Consider the following 22,404-nt stretch of genomic DNA (forward strand, 5'->3'; position numbering starts at 1 on the left):
TTTTAAAACAGCTGACTACAGTAAAAGAAAGTTCTAATGGAAATATAATGAAACCATGTAGTTGAGTTCCTATCATGGAAGAAAGGAGAATGTGTCTCTGTATGTAACAGAGCTATAGAAAGCATTCGAAGGACCACTCCACTTCACAAAGTATGTTGGTGTAAGCATAGTGTTCTCCTTGAAGAGCTAAGGCAGCTGCAGCTCATGCAGAGCTCAGTGCGGCTGCTTCAAAGCCTTTGCCTAGTTATGTTGCATATGCAAGTGCTTGCAGAGTCAATACTTCTAGGCCTGCCAACAAAGCAGCTGAGCAGGTGCAGACAAGTAGATATGACCTTCTGGAGAACATGGGTGCTTCATAGTGCCTCAGTGTCTTCAAGAGGGTTTCTTTATTCATGCTAACCCTTTGGAATGCTTCACATTGTTCTGGTATGACATTGAAATATATTTGTTCGATTTTTATCATTATGTCTAATATATTTAGATATACCGTATAGTCCAAATATATCTGCTTTGGCTTGTAAACTCTAGAAGATGATAGAGATGATAGAGAGATGATAGACAGACCAACCACACATACTCACGCATACCCCCACACCCACACTTCTTTATATATCTCCTTTCACCTTTCATAGATTGTAACCTGCTTACATGCCTCCATATGTATATGACACTTTCTTGCTACTTGCATTCTTGAATCTCATGTCATCAAACCACACAGCAATGGGCATGTTGTTCTACTACTGGGAAAGACATCAATCACCTCTTTCACTAGAGAAAGTGACAACAAATAACCTGTTAAATTGGAGAGCTAATAACAGCAACAAATGCAATAGTAACAAGATGTCAGGATTTGAAAACTGAAACTGAAAGACTTTGGAAGAAAATTGAGTGCATATGAATATTACTTGAAGCTCTTGAAGCCACAATTTACCAGACTTGACACTAGTACCTTTTCAGAAAACCATTTTGCCTAGAACATCCTACAAACTACAGCAATATACTTCCATGATTCCTCTAAGCTCTTGATAAGACCTGAATTATCAGAAAATGTTCATTCTAAGAACTGAATTAATTGAATTAATTGATGATGAACAAGATTAATGTTTCAGAATTTACGGTGACCAATCTCTCAAACTTTGAGCAAAAGAAAAGAAAAGAAATTTTTGGGAGGTGTATATGCATGCTTAATTCTTTCCATGTTTGTACAAAGTCCAAATCTCATTCCTTTATTTCCCTCTGTTCTAAAGAAACAAAGTTAGGCTTACTATATAAAAAGGCAACCTGGAAAACTCATATCTTGAAAAGAAAGAAGGAAATTTGAATCCCAGTGCTTAGATTACTATTCCCTGTGCATGATGTGCTTAATTTCCTTTTCCTTTTCAAGAGATTATATTCTGACAAGAGCTACCTTCCCTGCACCTAATGCTTGGAAGTAATAAGAAAGGATGTTACAAAAAAAAAATGGGGTGAGGATTCATATGAGAATGCGTGTCCACTTTTAAATCTGGTCATATTTTCTGTTGGATTCAACTGTATTCATATAAAGCATCACCCCCCACTTCCCACAATATTTCCTGAGCAACGTAATGAAAAGATCTTTTATTTTTGTGGTATTATCTTCAAGAAAGAACTTAGTTGCAAACAATTAATGCTTCACAATACAGATATACAGATACAGACATATAACAATTAAAAAACTGTCTGACTATCCTCCAGTGGGTATTCTGTTGTTGAATAGAATACTTTATTATAGAATAGAATACTTTATTTGGCCAAGTGTGGTTAGACACACTAGGAATTTGTCTCCAATGCAAAATAAAGGAGAAAATAATTAATAATGACTGACTTTTAGTACTACAATTATAATACTAAAAATGTGCAACCAATAGAAGGGGGAAATGAAAGGTAATAAAAGGATAAATAATACTGAGGCCACGTTCTATGGGTTAATATACACACACATTAGACAAAATTTAGTCACTGTGTTTTGTCAACTGAAAGAATTAGGTGTTCAGCAGAGTGATGGCACAAGGGGAAAAACTGTCCCTGTATCCAATTGTCTTGCACCCTCTTGCACCATCCTGAAGGAAAAAGGATATCTGCAGACCCAGTGATGGGATTCAAATAATTTACAACTGGTTCTCTGCCTTAATGACCAGACGGGTAGGCGTGGGTTGGTGATCATGTGGGTGTGTGGGCGTGGCCAACTCAACATCACTCACGTTGATGGGCGCTTCGCCTTAGCTGTTACAATGTAATAAGGATTAACCGGAGAGGCAGTTTCTGTAAGCAGGGCAATAAAGATTAGACTAGAAATAACACCAGAATGTTTCCTTCCTGCCTTCCTTAAAGGATTAGCCCTGTAAAGTGGAAAAAAAAACAAAACAAGATTTCTTCTAACAACCGGTTCTCCAAACTGCTTAGAAAGTTAACAACCGGTTCTCCCGAATAGGTGCAAACTGGCTGAATCCCACCACTGTGTAGACCCCTCTAGGATGTGAGGTCATCTATGGAAGGCGAGCTGGTTGCAGTTATTCTTTCTGCAGTTTTGACCATCCACTGGAGTCTGTACATGTCCTGTTTGGTTGCTGTACCAAACCAGACAGTTCGGGCTTCTTTGTTTTCAATTTATTGGAGCCACTTACATTACTCCATTGGGCCTAATCTGGATCTTGTGACCCTCCACATGATCCAGAATAATAAGTTTTTCCTGTCTCTACTAATCAGCTACCAGGCAACTCCACCCCCACTTCCTGCTCCCTGTCTACATATTTAATTCAAATTGGACCACTCAGTTAATGTCTGATGTGGTGGATGGATTAGTTTAGAGTCATAACATTCCTGGTGTTGTGACCCTGATTCCCGAGCCTGTCCTAACAGAGAAAGAGGACTCAGAAGGTGATGGGGAGGAACTGATAAGGCCTCCCTCTCCAGGACCCTCCTCTCTGGCAATGCCTCAAGTTCCATCCAAAGGCCAAGAGGAACAGCCTGGGATATGCCAGGAGGAAAGCATATTGGAACAACAACAGATAGGGAGCAAGGATGATGAATCCTGGCTTGATCTCAGGCAGCATTGGAGGGAGAAGCATGCACAGCAACGAAAGAGGCATGGGAGGGCCAAAAATTGAGCTGAGTCGCTGAGCCACACCCCACAAGGAATAAAAGTGGGTGTGATTGCTCTTCAGGCTTTGTGACGGTCAAAGTTAAAAACCTGAGAATCACATCGCGTTACCTGAAATCTGGCTTGTGCATATTTGAATTGGACCTTGGCTAACTCTTGCTTCTTACTTTTTGCTACTGAACCGGACTGAGGATAAACACTCTCTTGCTTACTGTGAGTGAAAACTGACTTGGCAGGCATTTCGCAGTTTACTGCCAAAACTCTTATCTGCAAGGGATTCTAGTCTGATTGCATAATAAAATCTTGGCAGGCGTGCCTGGTGGTGTGTTTGTCTGTGTGGGGAAGGGAGACAGAACACCTGGATAGTTTCACAAGGAAACACATTTGGGAGTTTCATTCATACTAGGGGTCCTTGCTGCTCTCTGAGCTTGGTTATTTTCTTGCAGATGTTTCATTACCCAATCTAGGTAACATCATCAGTGCTGATAACATTACCTAGCTTGGGTAATGAAATGTCTACAATGAAATATCTGCAATGAAACATCTGCAAGAAAACAGCCAAGTTTAGAGAGCACCAAGGACCCCTCATTTCAACCCTGAGCCACAAATATTTTCCTTTCATTCATACTTCAGCAAAGGGAAGGGCAACATATGGAAGGCCAGTCACTTATTTCCCCAGGAGTTGTTTTTCAACTCCTGGGGAAAGTTAGTTATCTTTATCTATCACATTGAATTAGAGGGTGGCCAATTACCTAGCAGATTACTTAGATGTGAGCTAGACAATGTTTAGAATGTAGAATTGCCCTTTCAAAGTGAACTAAGTTTTGTTTAGATGACCTCCAAGGTCCCTTCCAACTCTGTTACTGTTACTGTGATATGTGTCATTACTGTATAGCCTTTTTATGTGTATGCACTTTTGAGTTTGTGTTGACTCCTGGCAACTGCCCTGCAGTTTTCTTGGCAATATTTTTGAAGGAGCTTTGCCATTGCCTCCTTCCTAGAATGAATCACCCAAAGTCACTAGCTGGCTTCATGTCTAAGAGGGATTAGAACTCAAAACTCTCCCAGTTTCTAGTCTGAATCAAACTGAGTCTTTAGCTTAATAAAGTGATTTTTTTTTCATTTGTTTGTTTAATTAGTTCTTGTTGGGCCTAAGCCCAAAATTTGAATATAGGCCTGAATGAATGTTACTTTAACAGACCTTAAACTCTTTCTGCCATACCTGTATATGAAAGAGACTCATAAAAGATTGAATGAGACAAGATAGGACCAACAGAAATGTGTCTGAACTAGTCTCTCATCTTCAGAATGGGGGAAAATGCTACCATTAACCCAAACAGGCAGGGTCTAATCTTTACAGTCTGCACAAATCTCCTGATGATGTCAATGGTTACCTGGCATCTCATCATCTGATTGGTGGTGGTGGTGGCAGTGTATATGTGTGTGTTAAGCCTTAAATTGTTGGATTTGTGACTGGCTGCGTTGGTATTTCTATATAGCTGGTGCATGTTTTTAACTTAAAAAACTGGCTCTGATACAAGCTTGTTGGCTGTGAATCAGTTTCAGTTTCACACCTGTCTGAAACAATGAAGGCCTTGTTAGCTGCATTTCCAGAACAAAAAAAGAAGACAAACCTGTCACATATTAAAGGGGGAAAAGGGAAAGCTTATAAAGAAGAAATTGGAGGAAATGCTTACTCTGCAGCATTCCCTTATTTGAAGAATGGACACTGTTGAGAGGTGACTGTTGGATTAGTTAAAATATATGTGTTTAGAACATGTATATCTAAGAATGAGGTTTATGTTTAACAAAGGCTGTGCTAATAACTATTTGGTAACTGTCTACAGATGACTTGAAACCAACTTTCTGTTGGAAAATGAAAAACTCACCCCAAATCCCTAAACTAACATGGTGAAGGGTTAAAATATCACTTATCTTTAATTTAATACAATAAAGGTTTGAGGTTAACATGAATCCAACCATTGTTTTATAAGAATGGTTTAAAAATTAGGTTCATGAATAAACCCATCCATTTGTAGCTTATTCATTGAATTATGAGAAAGGCTAGTTTAAGATATAGCAATAGATTTATTAGTTTATTTGCTTGTTACTGCTTCCATTCCTTGACCCATGGAGAATACAATTGCCTAGCAATTGCCAATACAATTACCAGGTAGGCCTCTCCATTGACCATTTTAAGTATTTCTATACTTTTTAAAAAAACCTATAAGTATCAGTGGCATTGTCTGGGAGTGGGGGATCCTACAGAAATAATGAATTATGAATCCATTAGCAATTTCATGAATTTTACTATTCCAATGATTATAAGAGTTGCATTTTAGCAACCAGACCAAAAATAGCAATCTAGATTTTTAGCAATTAAAAAATGGCACAACTCTGACACTGACATTAAATTAACATTTAATAGAGTATATCTTGTTAGAATGGCCAGGAACACACAGGTAATGATGACAGCAACAAAATAGGGACTAAATACTGCAATAGGTAAATATTTTTAAAATTGTAATAATATCTGTCTGTTGAAACTTGCATTTTCTTGTTTTAAAGCACAGCAAAGAGCTTTGAGTAATGAAATAAAGATAGGAGTTTGATGTTATCTCATACCTATAAACCCTTCCCAGAGTCCACTGGTGGCCAGTATCCAGAATATTTGTGTTCAAACATAGTTGGTTGCATTAAGTATAAGGGCATATTCATTCTTCAGTAAACAGTATTTTGCTTCAAGGCCCAAATCTTTTAAATGCTTGCAAAGTATGGTAATTGTCTAAGTCTACCTTCAAGTATCTCAGCAAGTATTACCTAAGACTCAGAGATTCAGGTACGTCAGCAGTTTGTAAGGAAGGAGGGGGAAGATACCCGTTTAGATTTAATCTGATGGGAAGCTAAGCGATTTTTAGTTAGCTTGTATTTTTAACATGGAAATAGGAAAAAAGCAATTGTTACTTGGCTAAAAGTTTAAAATTATTTAAATTATATTTAAACTCTATATTAACTGTAGTATTCTATATAAAGTGATAACTATTTCTGGATTTGCTATTATCAAACATAATTTAAAAATCTCTGCAATAACAAAACTAAGTATATGTCAGTTATGGATTATCTGCAGTCCACAGATCATTTTAAGCCCTTTACCCCATGAAGTCTGGATGGGCTCTTGAAGGGCTCTCTTAATTTATATTGTAAATAGTAAATAAGCAAGCTCTCCCAAAAATTATGTATGCTACTTTATTTGCTGTTGATGAATCTCTTCCAGTGTTCTGCTCATTTGCTGTACAGTATTCTCAAGCTACTGATAATGAAAGAAAGAAGCCAAAAAAATGTGCAGAAAATCCAGGTGCTGATTAGATTAGTCTAAGCAGGAGGCAAAACTTGAGTGACTTTGTGTAACTGCAGAGGGGACCTAGTTAATACTTGAATAGAAGATTGGCGGGAATGTCCAAAGCAGTAGACTAAATAGGGAAGTTGAAATAACATTAGAAAGAAAGCAGGAGTAAACTACTTCTATACTGTTGCCAAAAAAAATGATATAGTAGAGTTACACACAAAATGAAAAATGTGTTTTGTTTTCAGCCCAAAACAAACAGCGGATTTGGAAGTTCTATTTTACTATCCTAGGTCCAAAACCTTCTATCTTTTGATCCACTGCTAGGAGATCATAGAAATCGGGGGGGGGGGGGTCTTGTTTTATTGTTTACTTTTTTAGGATTCTACAGCAGATTCTCTTTTCAAAAATTTCTTCATGCAGCTAGAGTATATGCTGTAATTCCTATCTGTAAATCTACTTTTGATGCAGTATATACTGAAATATCCAGTGTACCATTTTTTCTCCCTAGCATTTTCCTACAAATTCAGGGTCCACTTTTTTTCCCTTCAGATCAACCATGTGCTGATCCATTGGATCGACTGATCAACTTATTGCCTGAGCCTGATATTGTGAGCCGAGACAAAGTGACTGATTCAATCCGTCTCTTTCCTTTGTAAACACATTTTATAATACATTATATTTAACTTGTGGCTTTTCCCCTTACCATACAAACTTAGATATCTTTTTGCCATTGTTTAAAGGGTGCATCAGTAGTCAAAAAGCATTGTCTGACATCATTCTAGGCAGAACGTTCATTTTTATCACAGAAATTCTCCCCAACAATGACAATTGTAGTTTCTTACATCTTAGCATAGATCTTTTTAAATTTCATTCCATATCTTAACATAATTATTATGAAATAATATACTATTCCTATTTGTCATTATTTGTCAACATCCTTAGGTAAGGATTCTTCTTTGTTAGGAACTATCAAACTAGCCTTATTTCATAGTTTATGATTTTAACTTTGTGATATTTTAGTCTAAAACTGGCTTTGAACTTTTGGGATGCAATAGAATCAGGTTTTCAAATTTTTCTCCTCATGCAGAGGAAATAGTTGAATAAAACTATGCAAGTTCTACAATTAAAATGCTTGCATTAAGTATTTCCAAATACTGCAGAGTTCTCAGTATTATGACAAAAATAGCAACCTACCACTTACAGTTTAGGTCCTGAGGCCTGCAATCTGAGATATAATTTAAAATGGACTAATCTCAGCTTCCTGTGAAAGTCATTTCAAAGGCCCAAGCTTCTCTAGAACTTCTTAAATGGTTTTAATGCCTCAGTAAAACCACAAAAGCTCTAAATTAAAAGCAAACATTAGGGCATTAGGGCATTGCTTAAAGGTACTTATGTCTTTTTAAAGAACCTAAGTAACTTTGACAATGATATTGAAACCTTAGGTGCATTATAACTGTGTACTTTTTAGTTATATGAGAAAATGCAGTTAAAAGGGCTGTTTGTCCAAAATTGATCTGGCTCCCTCTCAGCTCCCTAGAAAGGAAGGAGATCCCACCAAGGAGAGGATCTACAATATGAGATGTTCTTCAGTTCACAGCAGCTGGAAGCCATGACCAGAGCAGCCTTTGCCTAGCTTTGTTTGGGTGCATCAGATGCATTTTCTTTGAAGCAATGGTCCTTCATGCCCCTTTCACTCCTTCGTTACTTTAGACCAGTGTTTTACAACCTTGGCAACTTTAAGGCTAAGATTATTTAAGATTTAACAGTGTTCTAGACTATTCTCTAATGACTTGACTTAGAATGGCTTTTAAATATGATTTAGAAACTGCAATTGATACAAAATGTTATAGGCTGCTTGTTGCTAAGGGACAACTTTTAACACCAGTTTTGCAGCTGCTGTATTAGTTAACTTAATTTCTGGGTTTAGAAACATAGAGCAAGGGCAGGATTCCTTGCAGTTAACACATAGGGTGCCATTATTTTACATATTTGATTCTCCCTATTTTGTATAAATGTTAGGTTTTCCTCCTATCTGCACATCACAGATAATTTTCTCTATTGTATGTTTTATGTAAAATGCTATGATTGTAAGTTACATATTGCATATTTAGTTTTTTATAAAAAAATGCTATAAGATGTTATTTAAGTATCAGCCAATTTCTTGCCAACCTTTAGTAATTTGGGGATGGGGGGCAAAAGCACACTAGTATCATGCTTTCTGTTCACAACTAGCAGGAGTTGGATGCAACAAAGAAGATAGAATGAAAACAATTATTCTTGCAGAGGTCCTTACAATACTGCATAAAGACTTGATATTACATCACATCAATTTTTAAAAGTAGATGGTTATATCCAATATTCTATATTTCCTCTTTTTTTGTATTATGCTTTGTTCCATCCCATCCCCCCCCCGCCCCCCCCCGACCCCCCGTTTTCACTGGCAGAGCACTCAGGCCACCACAGGCGCCTCTGATACAAGTGATGTCAAGCTGGTCACGCCCACCCTAGCCACGCCACCCACCCCACCCACCCCAAGATCAAACATAACCCTGATTCAGCATAAGAGAGAGAGAGAGAGAGAGAGAGAGAGAAGTCAACGCTTTCCATGATATGATTTTGACCATTTATCCAGCAGTTGCAAGGGGAAATATCAGGAATCTCTTTGAAGTCCTGCACCTCAATGGCAGGGAACCAGATGAATTGTGAAATGAAATCAAAGAGACAAAAAAGTATGAAAAGAGACTGCAAAAGACCAAATGAAGGCAAAAACTGTCCAGAAGAAAAGCCAAAGTGAAAAGAAAGAGAAAGATTTCAGGGAGGAAATTAATAAGGAATTTTAAAAGAACTGTTAGAAGAGGCAGGGTGCAATATTTACAATAACATCTGTAAAGATATTAAAGATGGTAACAGATTTGGAGCAACAAAGGAAGTTTTCGAAAAGATCTCCAGATTCAGGAGATTCTGACCACAAATCAATCTATTAAAGATGAATAGACACAGCTGTTGTAAAGAAGATCAAACAAATATAGTAGAAGAATATTGAAATTCTGTACAGTGGGGATGTTAACATCCAAGAGCTAAGAGCCTGGTGGTGCAGTGGACTAAACTACTGTTAAAGTAGTGTTTAGCTGCCAGCTGCCTGCAATTACTGTGAGTTCAATTCTCACCAGGCTCAAGGTTGACTCAGCCTTCCATCCTTCCGAGGTAGGTAAAATGAGGACCCGGATTGTGGGGGCAATAAGCTGACTTTGTATAAAACAGAACACCGCTTAGGGGGGGCCAAAAGCCCTACTAAGCAGGTATATACAAAAGTATGAGGGATATTGCTTAAAAGCATTGTAAGCCGTCCTGAGTCTCTGGAGAAGGGCGGCATATAAATCAAACTAATAAAAAATAAAAATAATAAAAGATATGTTGGAAGATATTCCCTATTGACAAGAAGAATTAGAAGATGAAGTTAGACTTTACAAAGTCAGAAGGCTAGAGAACTTGATTGAATATCCACAGAAATATGGAAAACAACAGGTCTTCCAAGGAAGAAATGATGAACTGAAGATGGCTATGCAAAACCCATTTTGTTCAAACTACAGTCGATACCTTCAAAAGGTGCTGAGTTCACATAATTCCTTTTCTAACCACTTTTGAAAATTGTTAACTCTTTTCAGTTATTAGGAAACATTGAATTGAGAAGTCTGAAAACACCAGGTAATTTTCATTCAATTTTTTAATTATCCCAAAGGAAAGTTTCTTATAATTATTTGCAAAACGTTATTTTTTAAAAATCCATCTGAAACTTGCTAAAATTATGCATTATACTTTTTTTAACTTTGTTGCATTTTTCATTTTTTAAAAATAAGTATTTTTAAAAAAAATAATAAAGAAAAAAAATAAAATACAAGCACTTTTTTCCCTTATTAGTTGCTTTGAGTAAAAGTAATTTCATAATGAAATAGCTGGTGATAGAACTGTACAATTTCCTCTGTAATTTTCCAGCTTCTCATGTTGGTATTCTCAAAGATAAGTCAATAATTATGTTATATGCCTGCTACTCATAGTGATGAAGTTGTCTTTTGTTAAACTCCTCCTTTTTCAATGTCCTGAGTAATCCAGCTACCAGGAAATGATATTGTCATTAAAAAGCAGCATTAGGCAAGGATTCAGTCACACTTTGCTGTTTGTATAGAAGGAAAATATGAAGGAAAGAAAGAAAAATCAGCCAGCTGGGGTTGATGGAAGACCTTTTAAAAGCATACCTTCAAAGGCTAAGTTCTGGATGTGTAGGCTAATTAAAATGTATTATTTGAAGCATTCAGTTGACCTAGCCCTATATTTAGGACACAGAGCTATTATTAAGATAACTGATTTATTATGAGTGCATGCTGTGTCCACAAATACTTGCAAGAGCGTGGTACTGTACAAACCTGTCTACCAATGGATTTTATATATTGAGGAAACAGTGGGAAGTCTAAGTAGATTGAACATTAAAGAGAGGATTAAAAAATTAAACCAATTAAACTGACAAGAGTGCAAGATAATAAAGAGATTTAAGCATTGAACACGTTTTGTTGGTGTGATAATATGCAAACATTTGGAAAAATAAGAAATAGTGCTGTACCTGCAAGATCAAGATGACAAATGCACAATGTAATGCATACTGTTTTTATGACAGACATACAAAATGGGTGGAGATAAGGATATGTCTTTTGCCATGCCTTGTATGTATGCTTTTCCCTTTTTTAAAGTAATGTAAAGCTATTGAAAGAAATAATATTAATATTATTTTATATTTTATAAAATATATTTTATAAATCTCTCATATTAAATGCTGCCAGAATGCTTGGATTTATTTTGAGACTCTTCCTAAATTCTTGGGAATGGATTCTTTAAGCTTGAAATTCCTTGTGTTATAGATTTTTTTAATACCTATTTCAACAACTTGTTAAGAATGAAAATGAAGTGTGTGGTATCAATCAAAATCATTATTGAGCCTGTGAAGGGGGTTAGATTAGAAGGTCCCTTCCAACTCTGTTATTTTAGATTATTTTGTTGAATTATAATCAGATTAGTATGTATTACCTCTCCAGTAGTAATGTATACCAAACATTTAGTTATTCATTTTGGATGAAGGTTATTAAGAAATTGAAAAAATTAGTGAATAGCCTTTCACATAACACGTTGTATACTTTTTTTTCCTTTTTATTTACTAATTTTAGTTAAAAGTATTAGCCTTGGCTCAAAAATAAGCAGCAAAAGTTCCACAAAAAACATTAATGTAGACACTTTTATTCAGAATTGGTCTCCACCAACCTAATAGATCACTGCCACATAACTCAATTTGTGCTTATTTATCTTTCAGATAGTTTTCCAATTCATATGTTATTTGCAATGTTTATTTTAAAATGATAAGAAATTGTGTTCCATGGTGGGTTGTATTTGTCATATCATAGTTGTTGGTTTAAAGTGACAAAAGCAGATTTACAATGAGTGGTTCATTCTAGTAAGAAGACTAATTAATATCTGACAAATTAATTTGTGGCTACTTGTATTGTCTTTTCCCATAATGCCTTTAGTTGTAAATTCATATTTTTTTCTAAAAAAAAGGGCATTCAAGAAAACTAAGAAAGAAAAATAAAATTAGTTACTACTCTTTGCAGGGATGTGGGTTTCTGTATTATAACAAAAAGGTATTTGTTATCTTGGCAGTTTACTATTGATTCACATCCTGCTCAAAAATGATTCCAGCAACACGTTGTATCACTGTAATATCCAGCCTGTTTAAATGCCCCCAAGCTGAAAAGAATGGCAATATCTGGCCTCTGGTGAACTCTGGATTGGCTTGTACAATTATGACCTTCTTCCAAAGGTAGCCTTGTGGTTCCAAAAGATGGCAAGCTGCCATTCTGAGAGTTCACTGACTGATTTTCTTTGCAAGGGCGGTAGTTTACGGTTGTAAAGCCTGTAGGTTACAATATAGAAATAACATCTCCAAATTTCACCTATTTTTCAAGCTAGACTTGCTCCTCCTCCCCTACCCCCCTCCACCCCTTAAAGGCAAAAACATCACCATCAGATCTTCCAGATATGATCAGAACCAACCACAGTTCCTAATAGGAACACTGGTGTAAGCTCATGCATGTTTCTTAATTTCATTCTAATACATTTTCCCTCCAAAATGTATTATTATTTATGAATAAATGTTTAAACAAAGTGACATGATGAAGCTGGTGAAAACTTAGATTTTGTAGTTAAAAATATTCTTTTCCAATTGCTAATAATTGCTAATAATTGAAAATACTTTCCTTGCTCTATGTGCTATGGATTGAATTACAGCTATTCTGGACAATATCACATACTCATTTTCTACAGATTCTCAGATTCTACAGATATTTTAACTTATATTAACCGAGAGTTAGATAATCTTTGTTGTGATTTACTACAATGCATTATTACAGAATCTATATCTATTCTCAGCCACCTATACACTGAGCATTCTGTGTCCTTAGAATGGTGGACTCTTGTGTTACAGAGATATTTACACATGAGTCTGGTTTGGCACATTATGTATTTTTGAAACTAAGATATCAAATTGTAAAATATATCAACATAATCTATGGCAGTACGGAGTTGCCCCAGAACTTAATTATACTAATTAACTGAGGAATCAAATTGAGCATTACGCGGTGCTTAAGACTGTGCAAGAAGCTCTCTGTTGCCACCCAATGGTCAGTATATAAAAAAGTATTTTTCTTGGAAGATACACTTCCACCAATTATAAGGTCCATATTGCTGCATATACTGATATATTTTTTTTAAATCCCTATATTTCTAAGAAGCGACTAATAGTGGAGCTTCTTTTTTCATATGCATTTAGCTCACCCATTTTTAATATATACATTTTCTCTTATAGATATGAATATATTATCAAAGCTTATTGTATGAAAGTACTAAATATTATGCAATGTACGCCCTGTTTAATTATGGTTGTCGGGTTGTTATTGTTTAAGAAACCAAACACAAATTTTCTGTGGCTGTAAATCATGATGGGGCATGAATTATGGTACAATGCTTTGTATGTAATAGCTAGCTTGACAGGAAGCTGGACGCATGCAACATGAATACACGAGTCTAACTAAGCACATTGTGAATTATTGTAGTTTAGTTCCCACCGTGAAGTGTTTTGTTGCAATAATTGTTTACGTATACATTCTCATACTATAAAATGCAGAAATGAATAGTACTTGTTATAATAAAAAGCACTATATATAGGCTGCAAATGATCTAAACTGATAATAGAATAATCAATGTGATTCTTTTCATTTTGCTCCTTTTAGCTCTGTCTAAAAAATACTGAAGCCTCATTTTGCTATCGGAATGTATATAAATCTTTATTTCCTATTGTAACTGCATAATTCAGTAAAGCAGCTTCCTTAATCTAGTAGCTTTCACATGTATTATGACTAAAACTCCTATATTCCTTATTAATATAGCTTGCTGGATGAAGTTTTTGGAAGAACACCAAAGTTGTGGGAGAAACATGTCCTACATTTATTGAAGTCAGCAGAATAGCAAAATCTCTGATCTTGGAATTAGAATCAATAACTTTGTATCTGAAGCTCCGTACCTCCCTCCCTCCCTCCCTCCCTCCCTCTCCCTCTCTCTCTCTCTCTCTCTCTCTCTCTCTCTCTCTCTCTCTCTCTCTCTCTCTCTCTTCACACATACACACAAACACATACAGATGCACGTACATAGAGATGCATGCACACAAACATATACACACACAGGCACACCAGCCCCAACACCTCTGAATATTGCCAGGTTGAAGAAGGCTGATATCTCCTCATCTGTTGCTATGAAGCTGCTCAGCAGTTGTTGGCATAATTGCTTGTCCATTACACAGGACTTGGATAATCAGAAAAAATGTGGTATAGATTGGCTGAATTGTTCTTTTTCTGGAAAGATATGGGGCATGGTTTGAAAAAAATATCAAGGGAAACAAAATAAGTAGGGGCAAATAAAAACTTTGGAGAAAAATAACCTAGGTTAAGGAGAAAAGGAAAATAAAGCAGCAGGCAATCTAAGAGGAAAAAGAAAATTGAAAATTATCAGGACTTTCATGGTGGGAAGGTGAATTTGAGGAGTGCTTAAAGAATTCAATCTTTGTCAATTCTGTTACAGAAGGATCTGATCTGTACTTTCTGATGTAATGTCCATATTAACACTTATCCACTGAGTTTGCACCCTTCAAATATTCTAATAGAATTCTCTACTCCAAACTTTCAAAATATGTTGTATAGTATATAAAATGAATGTTTTTAAGCTAATTATATAAATTTATAAAGATTATGTGTGTATCATTGCAGATTAATGGTAAAGTGCAATGGAAGAAATGTATAGTTGAGCACATGTGAAAGCAATTCAGAATAGAATCTTCTCTGAAACATCACATATTGATTTGAGATCATCAACCAAGTCTTTAGCAGCTGGTGGTTTTTAGTAAGGTTCATAAAGACAAAACTGGTATAGCATCTCATTTTCATAAGGTGCCATTCACAGTTGTTCTAACTTCTCATATTCTGATCTTCACTTGATATTTTTAGTAGTTATGAACTCCACCTCCTCACAAAGGACTTTAGATAAAAAGAACTTGTTTAGTTAAATCTTTATGTCTTTGCATACCCATATTTTTTGTGGAGTTACAATTACATGCAACAGGCTAAATACAAAGCCAAGTCAGGGCCCTTTGATTTGGTTTTCTCAAAAGGCAGTCATTGTCTCATCACTTCAAGTGGTACAGAAGTGCTAACAAATGGAAACACAAAGTAGTGGCTCAGCTGTCACTGCAATTTTATGTTCTGCAAGCCAGACTTCTAGAGACAGTCCAGTGTTTGATATCTGTCCAAATAGGTTCTGTTTCCACTTATGTGATTTGCAAAGATAGTTCCCAGCTTTCTGGATTTATAGGACTGAATACTTTTCTAAATAACTAAAGTAAAGTGCAGGTCAATGGTGACTGCATGTCTCATTATCTCGGGGAAAGGCCGATTTTTAATAGGGCTAAAAACGGTGGTGTTTTGAACCAGGCTGCACTCTGTTTTGGTCTCAGAAATTGAAAATGGTTGGTTCCTTGTATTACCTTTACTTATTTACTGCTTTAAACTCCTTGCTGTAAATATTTAAGTAAACTAATAATGCTCCATTTGAGTAACTCTTTTTTTTAAAAAAATTTACTGAACACAGATGTGCTTGGCTAGGTTTTTATTTCAGTACATAGTGTGAACACAGCCAAAGGCTGCAGAATTTTCCACATACTGGTATATTCTGATAGAAAACTTTTAAAGTTTAGATTTAGCAGTTGAGTAAATGGAAATTCACCATTCTGTCCTAAACTAGAAAAAGGTGAACTTACATATACCAAAATGAGGAAAGAATTGTAGAATCGGAAGTATAGGGTATTTAATCTCATTTGATATGGGACAGGAAATTTTGGGCAGCTTTTCTCTGAAGATCTCTTTTAGCTGATTAGATAAATTGTCAAACTATTCTTTGGTCAGCCATAGTATTTATATTTAGGTAACATCTTCAGAAGATGCATGAAAATAGCTCAGAGCTTTTTTCCATTTAAAAAAAATGTTTGACAGAGGGCACTTGTTGACACTTTTGCTAGTACCTAATGAGAAAGCTGCTATATGCAATTTCTAGCAATGAAGTTTTTTAAATCCCCCCAACTCATGACAGCAAAATATGTTAGGAATCCAGATGTTGAAACTTGTCCATTCCTAGAAATTTACATGAGAACCCCAGAATAATAGATATGTATATAAAACAAGCATATGGTACAAAATTGGGTAAGGACTATAACCTGCCCTCCTCCAGGGAGCTTTACATAAGTTGTTGATTTGTGGGATTTATTTGGTATGGTCAAGATTTGTTGATCTAGATAATTCAGTAACACTAAATAAATAAATAAAGTATAAATACTTATTTGCAGTCTGACCATGAAGATCATTTATAATTTGATATGATGTCCTACATTAGCAAAGAATAATTTAATGTACAGATATTTACCCTTTATAATCTTTCCTTCCTTCCTCAAAACCATTAGTATGTCTGCAAATAGAGTTTTAAAATAAAATAGGCATGCTGATCCTTATTTGTCTATGTCATTACAAATATATACCAGTATATTTTTTTATATGAATACTCAAGGCATCTTACAAAAGTAAAACAAAATGCAAAAATAAAGGGCAGAAAAACCAAGGAAATTCAAATTAAAGTCAAGGTCATTGTAATTACCGTAATTGATTCAAAGCTAGACAAAAGGGGTTACATTTTTGCCATTTGCCTAAATGTTGGGCAAGTTGGAGTCAAACGTGTGTCCCTGGGTAAAGCATTCTAGAGTCTGGGAACTGTTGAGGAGGAAAAACTTTCCTATGGGTCACAAAAGTAACCTTCTGGCCACAGGGTGCTTGAGAAGACTACTACTTATCTTTGGCCGTCCTTGAAGATTCCAAAATAATAAGATGTGCTTTGTGGTGCCATCAAGCAAGCTGCACCTTTTTGTAATCGTATATCATGAGGCATGTCTCATGTAGGTGCCTAAGGGGAAGAGTTTGCATCCCAACATTGCAGTCTATGTCTTTTCATTACCCTAATCTTTTCCTACCCCTTGCCCCCATGGACATCTCTCCTTGAAGGGGCCTTTACTGCTGATATAAACCATTAGGCAGGTTCATAGAGGGAGACATAATCCTGAGGCCCTAAGCTTTATTCTGACAAAGAGAACAAATGCTATTGTGTTCCATTCAGCCAATATGAATTTAGTGTTTGTGATCTATTACTCATGGAATTTAAAGTATTTATACTATACTAAGTGACATTTATAAAAGAACTGTCTCACTGTATCCTATAGTAACACAACAACCAGTGGGCATACATTTTGCAACCATCCTTGCAAGAATCTGCAATAAATCGCATCTGGATGATTCACCATGAATTGATGCTCTATGGTTAATGTTAGATTAAGAAATGTATTCCACTATTCTTCACATCTATTTTCCCCATTTCAGATACAAGGCAACTTCAGCCATCTCCTCCCTGGCCTTATGATCCATCTTACCAATACCTGGGATCAATTGCAACTTCTTCTGTTCATCCAGCCACACCGATTTCACCTGGAAGGGCTAGTGGAATGACCTCCCTTTCTGCAGAGCTTTCAAGCCGGCTAACAAGTAAGTGTTAAGAAGAGCCTTGGTACTACAGTGGTTTAAAGCACCCTGTTATTAACACAGCTGCCTGCAATTTACTGCTGGTTCGAATCTCTCCAAGGCTCAAGGTTGACTCAGCCTTCCATCCTTTCTAAGGTAGGTTAAATGAGGACCCAGTTTGTGGGGGCAATAAGCTGACTTTGTATAAAATATACAAAAGTATGAAGGCTATTGCTGAGCACATTGTAAGCCGCCCTGAGTCTCCGGAGAAGGGCGGCATATAAATCAAATTAAAAAAAAAAAAAAAAAAAAAAAAGTGGCTTGGAGAATCTTGTCCCTTGAACAAGTAAAATGCTACAGTTTTTTGCATGAATTACAGTGTCAAGCTGTAATATAATTCAAGAAATTTGGTTCTACCCTGTTGGATTTCCTGTCCCCTCCATAACAATTCTTCTGATAGTTTCCAGAACAAAAAATGTTGTGTTTTATTGGGATAAATATATAATAAACAAATTAAAGTGTAGAAAAGAGTTCAGACCCAAGACATTAGTGTAGCCAGTCAGAGATGTGATATTAGCAGAATAATACTTAGTCTACTAAATACTTTTAAATACTTTTAAAACACTAAGTTAGGGAACTAGCAAGTTTAAGATATTACACTGGCGCCACTGGGGGGAGTGGTGGGGGTTATAGTCAACTCTCAAGAACAGAAGTTGATTGGGTAACTTTGGGAAAAGAATGGTATGCATGCTGCCTTGAATTCCTGAAAAGTGGGATATACAGTGGCACTTAAATATTTGTGAATCCTTTTGAATTTTCAATATTTTGAAAATATGATCTAAAACTTTATCTGTTTTCCCCAAAATCCTACAATTAGATGCTAGCTTGGAACACTTTTACTGGCTTCAGCTTGAATAAATCACACCTGGATAGGAGTTGCTAATTATTGTTGTTGCATGATATAAGAATAGATAAGCTTGCCAGTGACTTTATTTCCCCATCATTTCATCAACATGATGGGAAATTCCCCTACTGGTTTATCTCAATCATGGGCACTATTTTCCCACAACCCTGTGTACCCCACAGCCAATTTGGCTTAGATACAGCTCAGCTCAAATTGCAAAAGTTCCATTTTGTGATTTCCAATGCAGCAGTTCTATATGGCTTGGAGGCTGGCTGTTTTCACATTCTTCACCCTGCCCTCTGCTACCTAAATTTGAAGGCTTGGTTTATTTTATAAATTTCATCCATACCAGTGGAGTCCATTGTAATCTTTCAACTTATCAGTCCCTAAAAATGCATACCATTTTCCCCTGCTCTTATGAATAAAACGCCTGAAATTCTGCCTTCCCCTATTGTTGAGAGGTGCATCTGGATGCAAAACAATGGCATTCCTGACATCACAGCTCCATTTATAGATACATGCAACAATCAGATGTTCAGCACATGACATTTCTATTACTATATTTCCCTGCTGGATTACAGCCTCAGCAGTTGAATTTCTGCCTCTCACAGCTACTACAAGGAGCACAGGAAACCTTCCCAGGGAAAAAGTGGCAGTCCTCTTTACAACTGGCATTTAGACTTGAAATCTGATCTGCGAGGGAGGCATTTCCAGGTGTTCAGTAGCATTGTTTAGAAGAAAGGCAGATGGTGATTATATATGGCACATCCAAAATTACGACTATAGGCTGTCACAGAAACCTTCTGAGAAACTTGTTGAAGGATATCAAAGAAGTCTGGTTAGCAGGCTGACAAGCTTTCAGAATCTGACACTATATTTGCAGCGCCCTTTTTAATCCAGTCGCAGGGCAGACTGTTTTTGTTTTCTTTCTCCCACCTTTCTGACTCTTTCCCTTCTGTACGTACACATTCCTTTTAGGCAGACTCCACACAGTGTCTAAGGAGGGCTTGCCATGAGGAAAGGTTGCTTTATTGTTATTTTAATGCCTTGTAATAGCTGGCAAGGAAGGGGAGCCAAAGTCTCTGTTAACTGGAGCCTGTCTCCTAGCTCTCTTTTAAGAGGCCATTATCTTTCATCTGTGGGAGGGGGGAGGCCTTGGAGGGGAAGTGAGAGTTCCTCAATCAGCAGAGGAAGGGAGCTGAAGTTCATTATTTCAAATGGGGAACAAGCTATTCAAAATGCTTTTAGTTCCTAAATTTATAAACTTTGCGAATTTCTGTTGACCAAGCAGCCAGTACTCTATCTAGTCCAGATGAAAGGAGTAAAGGAATGAAGTTCACAAATTCTTTCTGTGTGTGTGTGTGTGTGTGTGTGTGTGTGTGTGTGTGTGTGAGAGAGAGAGAGAGAGAGAGAGAGAGAGAGAGAGAGAGAGAGAGAGAGGAGAGAGCTCCCCCTCCCTCCTTCTCTTTCTTTTTCTCTCTCACACACACACATATAGCTAACAATCTTTAAAGATCCCTGCAAAATGAACAGAAGTGTCTGCTTGTTTGGTACTAGCTTGGCTTCTCTTCTCCTTTAGGATTACTGATGTGAAAGGTGGATGTGTGGAAAGGTTCAGCTTCGTTTGTTTTTCAGTGTGACCAACTGTCAGAGAAGCCTGATTCATCTCCTACTAATGAAATATTACCACACTTCCCATTAACTGCCCAATTTACAAAATGCATCAGGATGGAAATATACTAAAGGAAAAGCAATCAAGAAATGGTAGTTCCAAGCAGCTAGGTGTTTAGTGGGCCAAAAGGCTGATATTGCAGCATTGAAAAGATAACTGTATGGCCCCTTTCACTGGATTGGAGACCTGATTGCATTTGCCACCTATGAGTAGGTTGCTTATAGACTTTGTATATATAATATAATGAAATATTATATATAATGAAATATAATGAAATAAGGAATTAATTTTTAGAAAATACAGAAGGTAAAAAAACAAGCTATATTAAATGTATTATATTAGAATATATATGCATTCGAATAATTACTTTAGATAACTATAGACTGCTAAAATAATATACTTTTTTCTTTCAATTTTTATGATTGTAGCAAAGAAATGACTATTTGAAACAGGACTGGTGAATAGGGGGACAAAGCTAAAGCTGCTGTCACTTTCTAGGAACAAAGTCACAGTTTTGTCACTAATTGGATCTTAAACAGGATTACTGAATAGAGAATTAAGGTTAAATTTATGACTTTGGTGGTTAGATGAAAGACTTTAATATTAAGTTTAGAAACAGAACACCTCCATAGTACAACTATTACAAAATTGGTAATAAGTTATTCATATTAATGTCTCCAATAATAACTAGACATATATACTTACAGTAATTTTCAATACTGTGTATACTAAAACACATGAGAATAATCTTGTACCCTAGAGATCGTGGCTAATTTATTTTTACTTAAGACATACATTTCAAAAGCATTCAAGAGCATTACAAAAGCTTCATTGTTAATAGGCAATATTTTATTTTGCTATTTTACGTTTATCAAATCTAATTTTCTGTTATCCAGCATAATAACTGTGAATATGAACCCTCAAATAAATTACTTTTAGGCAGATGGAAAAGTGTATCTGCAATTTTGTGCATGTATAAAATTTCCAAAACCACTCCAAATAGCATCCTCATAACAGAACCACATTACACAAAACATTTTATTGCTGATAATGAGGTCTTGTCTACATTTATCAGTTGCACATGTGTAAAACTGCAGGCTTGTAATCAGGCTACAAGTCATGAAGGCCACCTGTGTATCTGAGTGATTTCTCTTCAATGAAATAAAGTCATGTATTTTTCTTACAGTTTATCTCTGTTTTATGTTTATATTCTTTCTCCCAAACCAGGTGCTTCTGACCTAACAGCGTTCAGTGATCCAAGAGTAGGAATTGATCGTCCATTTTCTGCCATTCCTTCCATTTCTGATCCTCGTATGCACTATCCTGGAGCATTCACCTATACTCCAACCCCAGTCAGCTCAGGAATAGGAATTGGTATGTCTGCCATGACCACCGCCACCAGATATCACACATACCTACCACCTCCCTATCCAGGTTCTTCTCAGGCTCAAGGTAGCCCATTTCAGACCAGCTCTCCTTCGTATCATCTCTACTATGGAACATCAGCAGGATCTTACCAATTCTCCATGATGTCTGGTGGTGATCGGTCTCCCCCACGTATTCTGCCTCCTTGCACTAATGCTTCCACCGGATCTACTTTACTCAATCCCAACCTTCCAAACCAAAATGATGTTGTGGACACTGAAGGCAGTCATAGCAACTCCCCCACCAATATGGGAACCACAGCAAGATTAGAAGAAGCAGTATGGCGACCATATTGAATTATTATTACAGGTGTCTATTCTGGTAATATCCATGCTTTTATATGACAAATGAGAGCACTGCCATGTTTGTCTTTCACACAGAATAACAATCAGTTCTGAAGTCAGTATTTCTGGAAATATTGCTATGATGTTCTCTGATTGATTTTGCTCAGTGAAGTGATTACATTCCCATAGACTTCTTCCAAGTCTGAACTTCAGAAAATAATATTTTAAGATTGTAGTTTTGTTCACTCATGTTGACTATAAATATGGAAAAGGATAGATACTCAATATGTGTCCAGAGTTTCAGACTTTGAAATTTAAAGTATTTTGTTTGACATCTGGTGCTGAGGCATTTAGTCTTATACAATCTTAAATAATTTAATCAATCATTTTGACCTGTAAGTTAAAAGGAAGTATACAACAATTCTCAGAGAGAAACTGTGAATGCTTC

General features: G+C 36.3%; 1 protein-coding gene across 4 annotated transcripts in view; it reads left to right on the forward strand.

Annotated features, from left to right (window-relative positions):
* RUNX1 (RUNX family transcription factor 1) overlaps positions 1-21,968 on the forward strand; it is a 196,915-nt gene extending 174,947 nt beyond the window's left edge. For 2 of the 4 annotated variants that reach the window (XM_070943527.1, XM_070943528.1), the window contains exons 6-7: positions 17,534-17,695; positions 21,475-21,968. In XM_070943527.1, the coding sequence (XP_070799628.1) occupies positions 17,534-17,695; positions 21,475-21,968 (656 nt within the window). The remainder of the gene's footprint in view (positions 1-17,533; positions 17,696-21,474) is intronic. The other 2 variants (XM_070943531.1, XM_070943530.1) reach the window with 2 other exon arrangements.
* The last annotated feature ends 436 nt before the right edge of the window (positions 21,969-22,404 follow it).

Source organism: Pituophis catenifer, unplaced genomic scaffold, assembly GCF_029215685.1.
Source record: "Pituophis catenifer annectens isolate HBS135680 unplaced genomic scaffold, rPitCat1.0.hap2 SCAF_4, whole genome shotgun sequence".
Taxonomy (NCBI): domain Eukaryota; kingdom Metazoa; phylum Chordata; class Lepidosauria; order Squamata; family Colubridae; genus Pituophis; species Pituophis catenifer.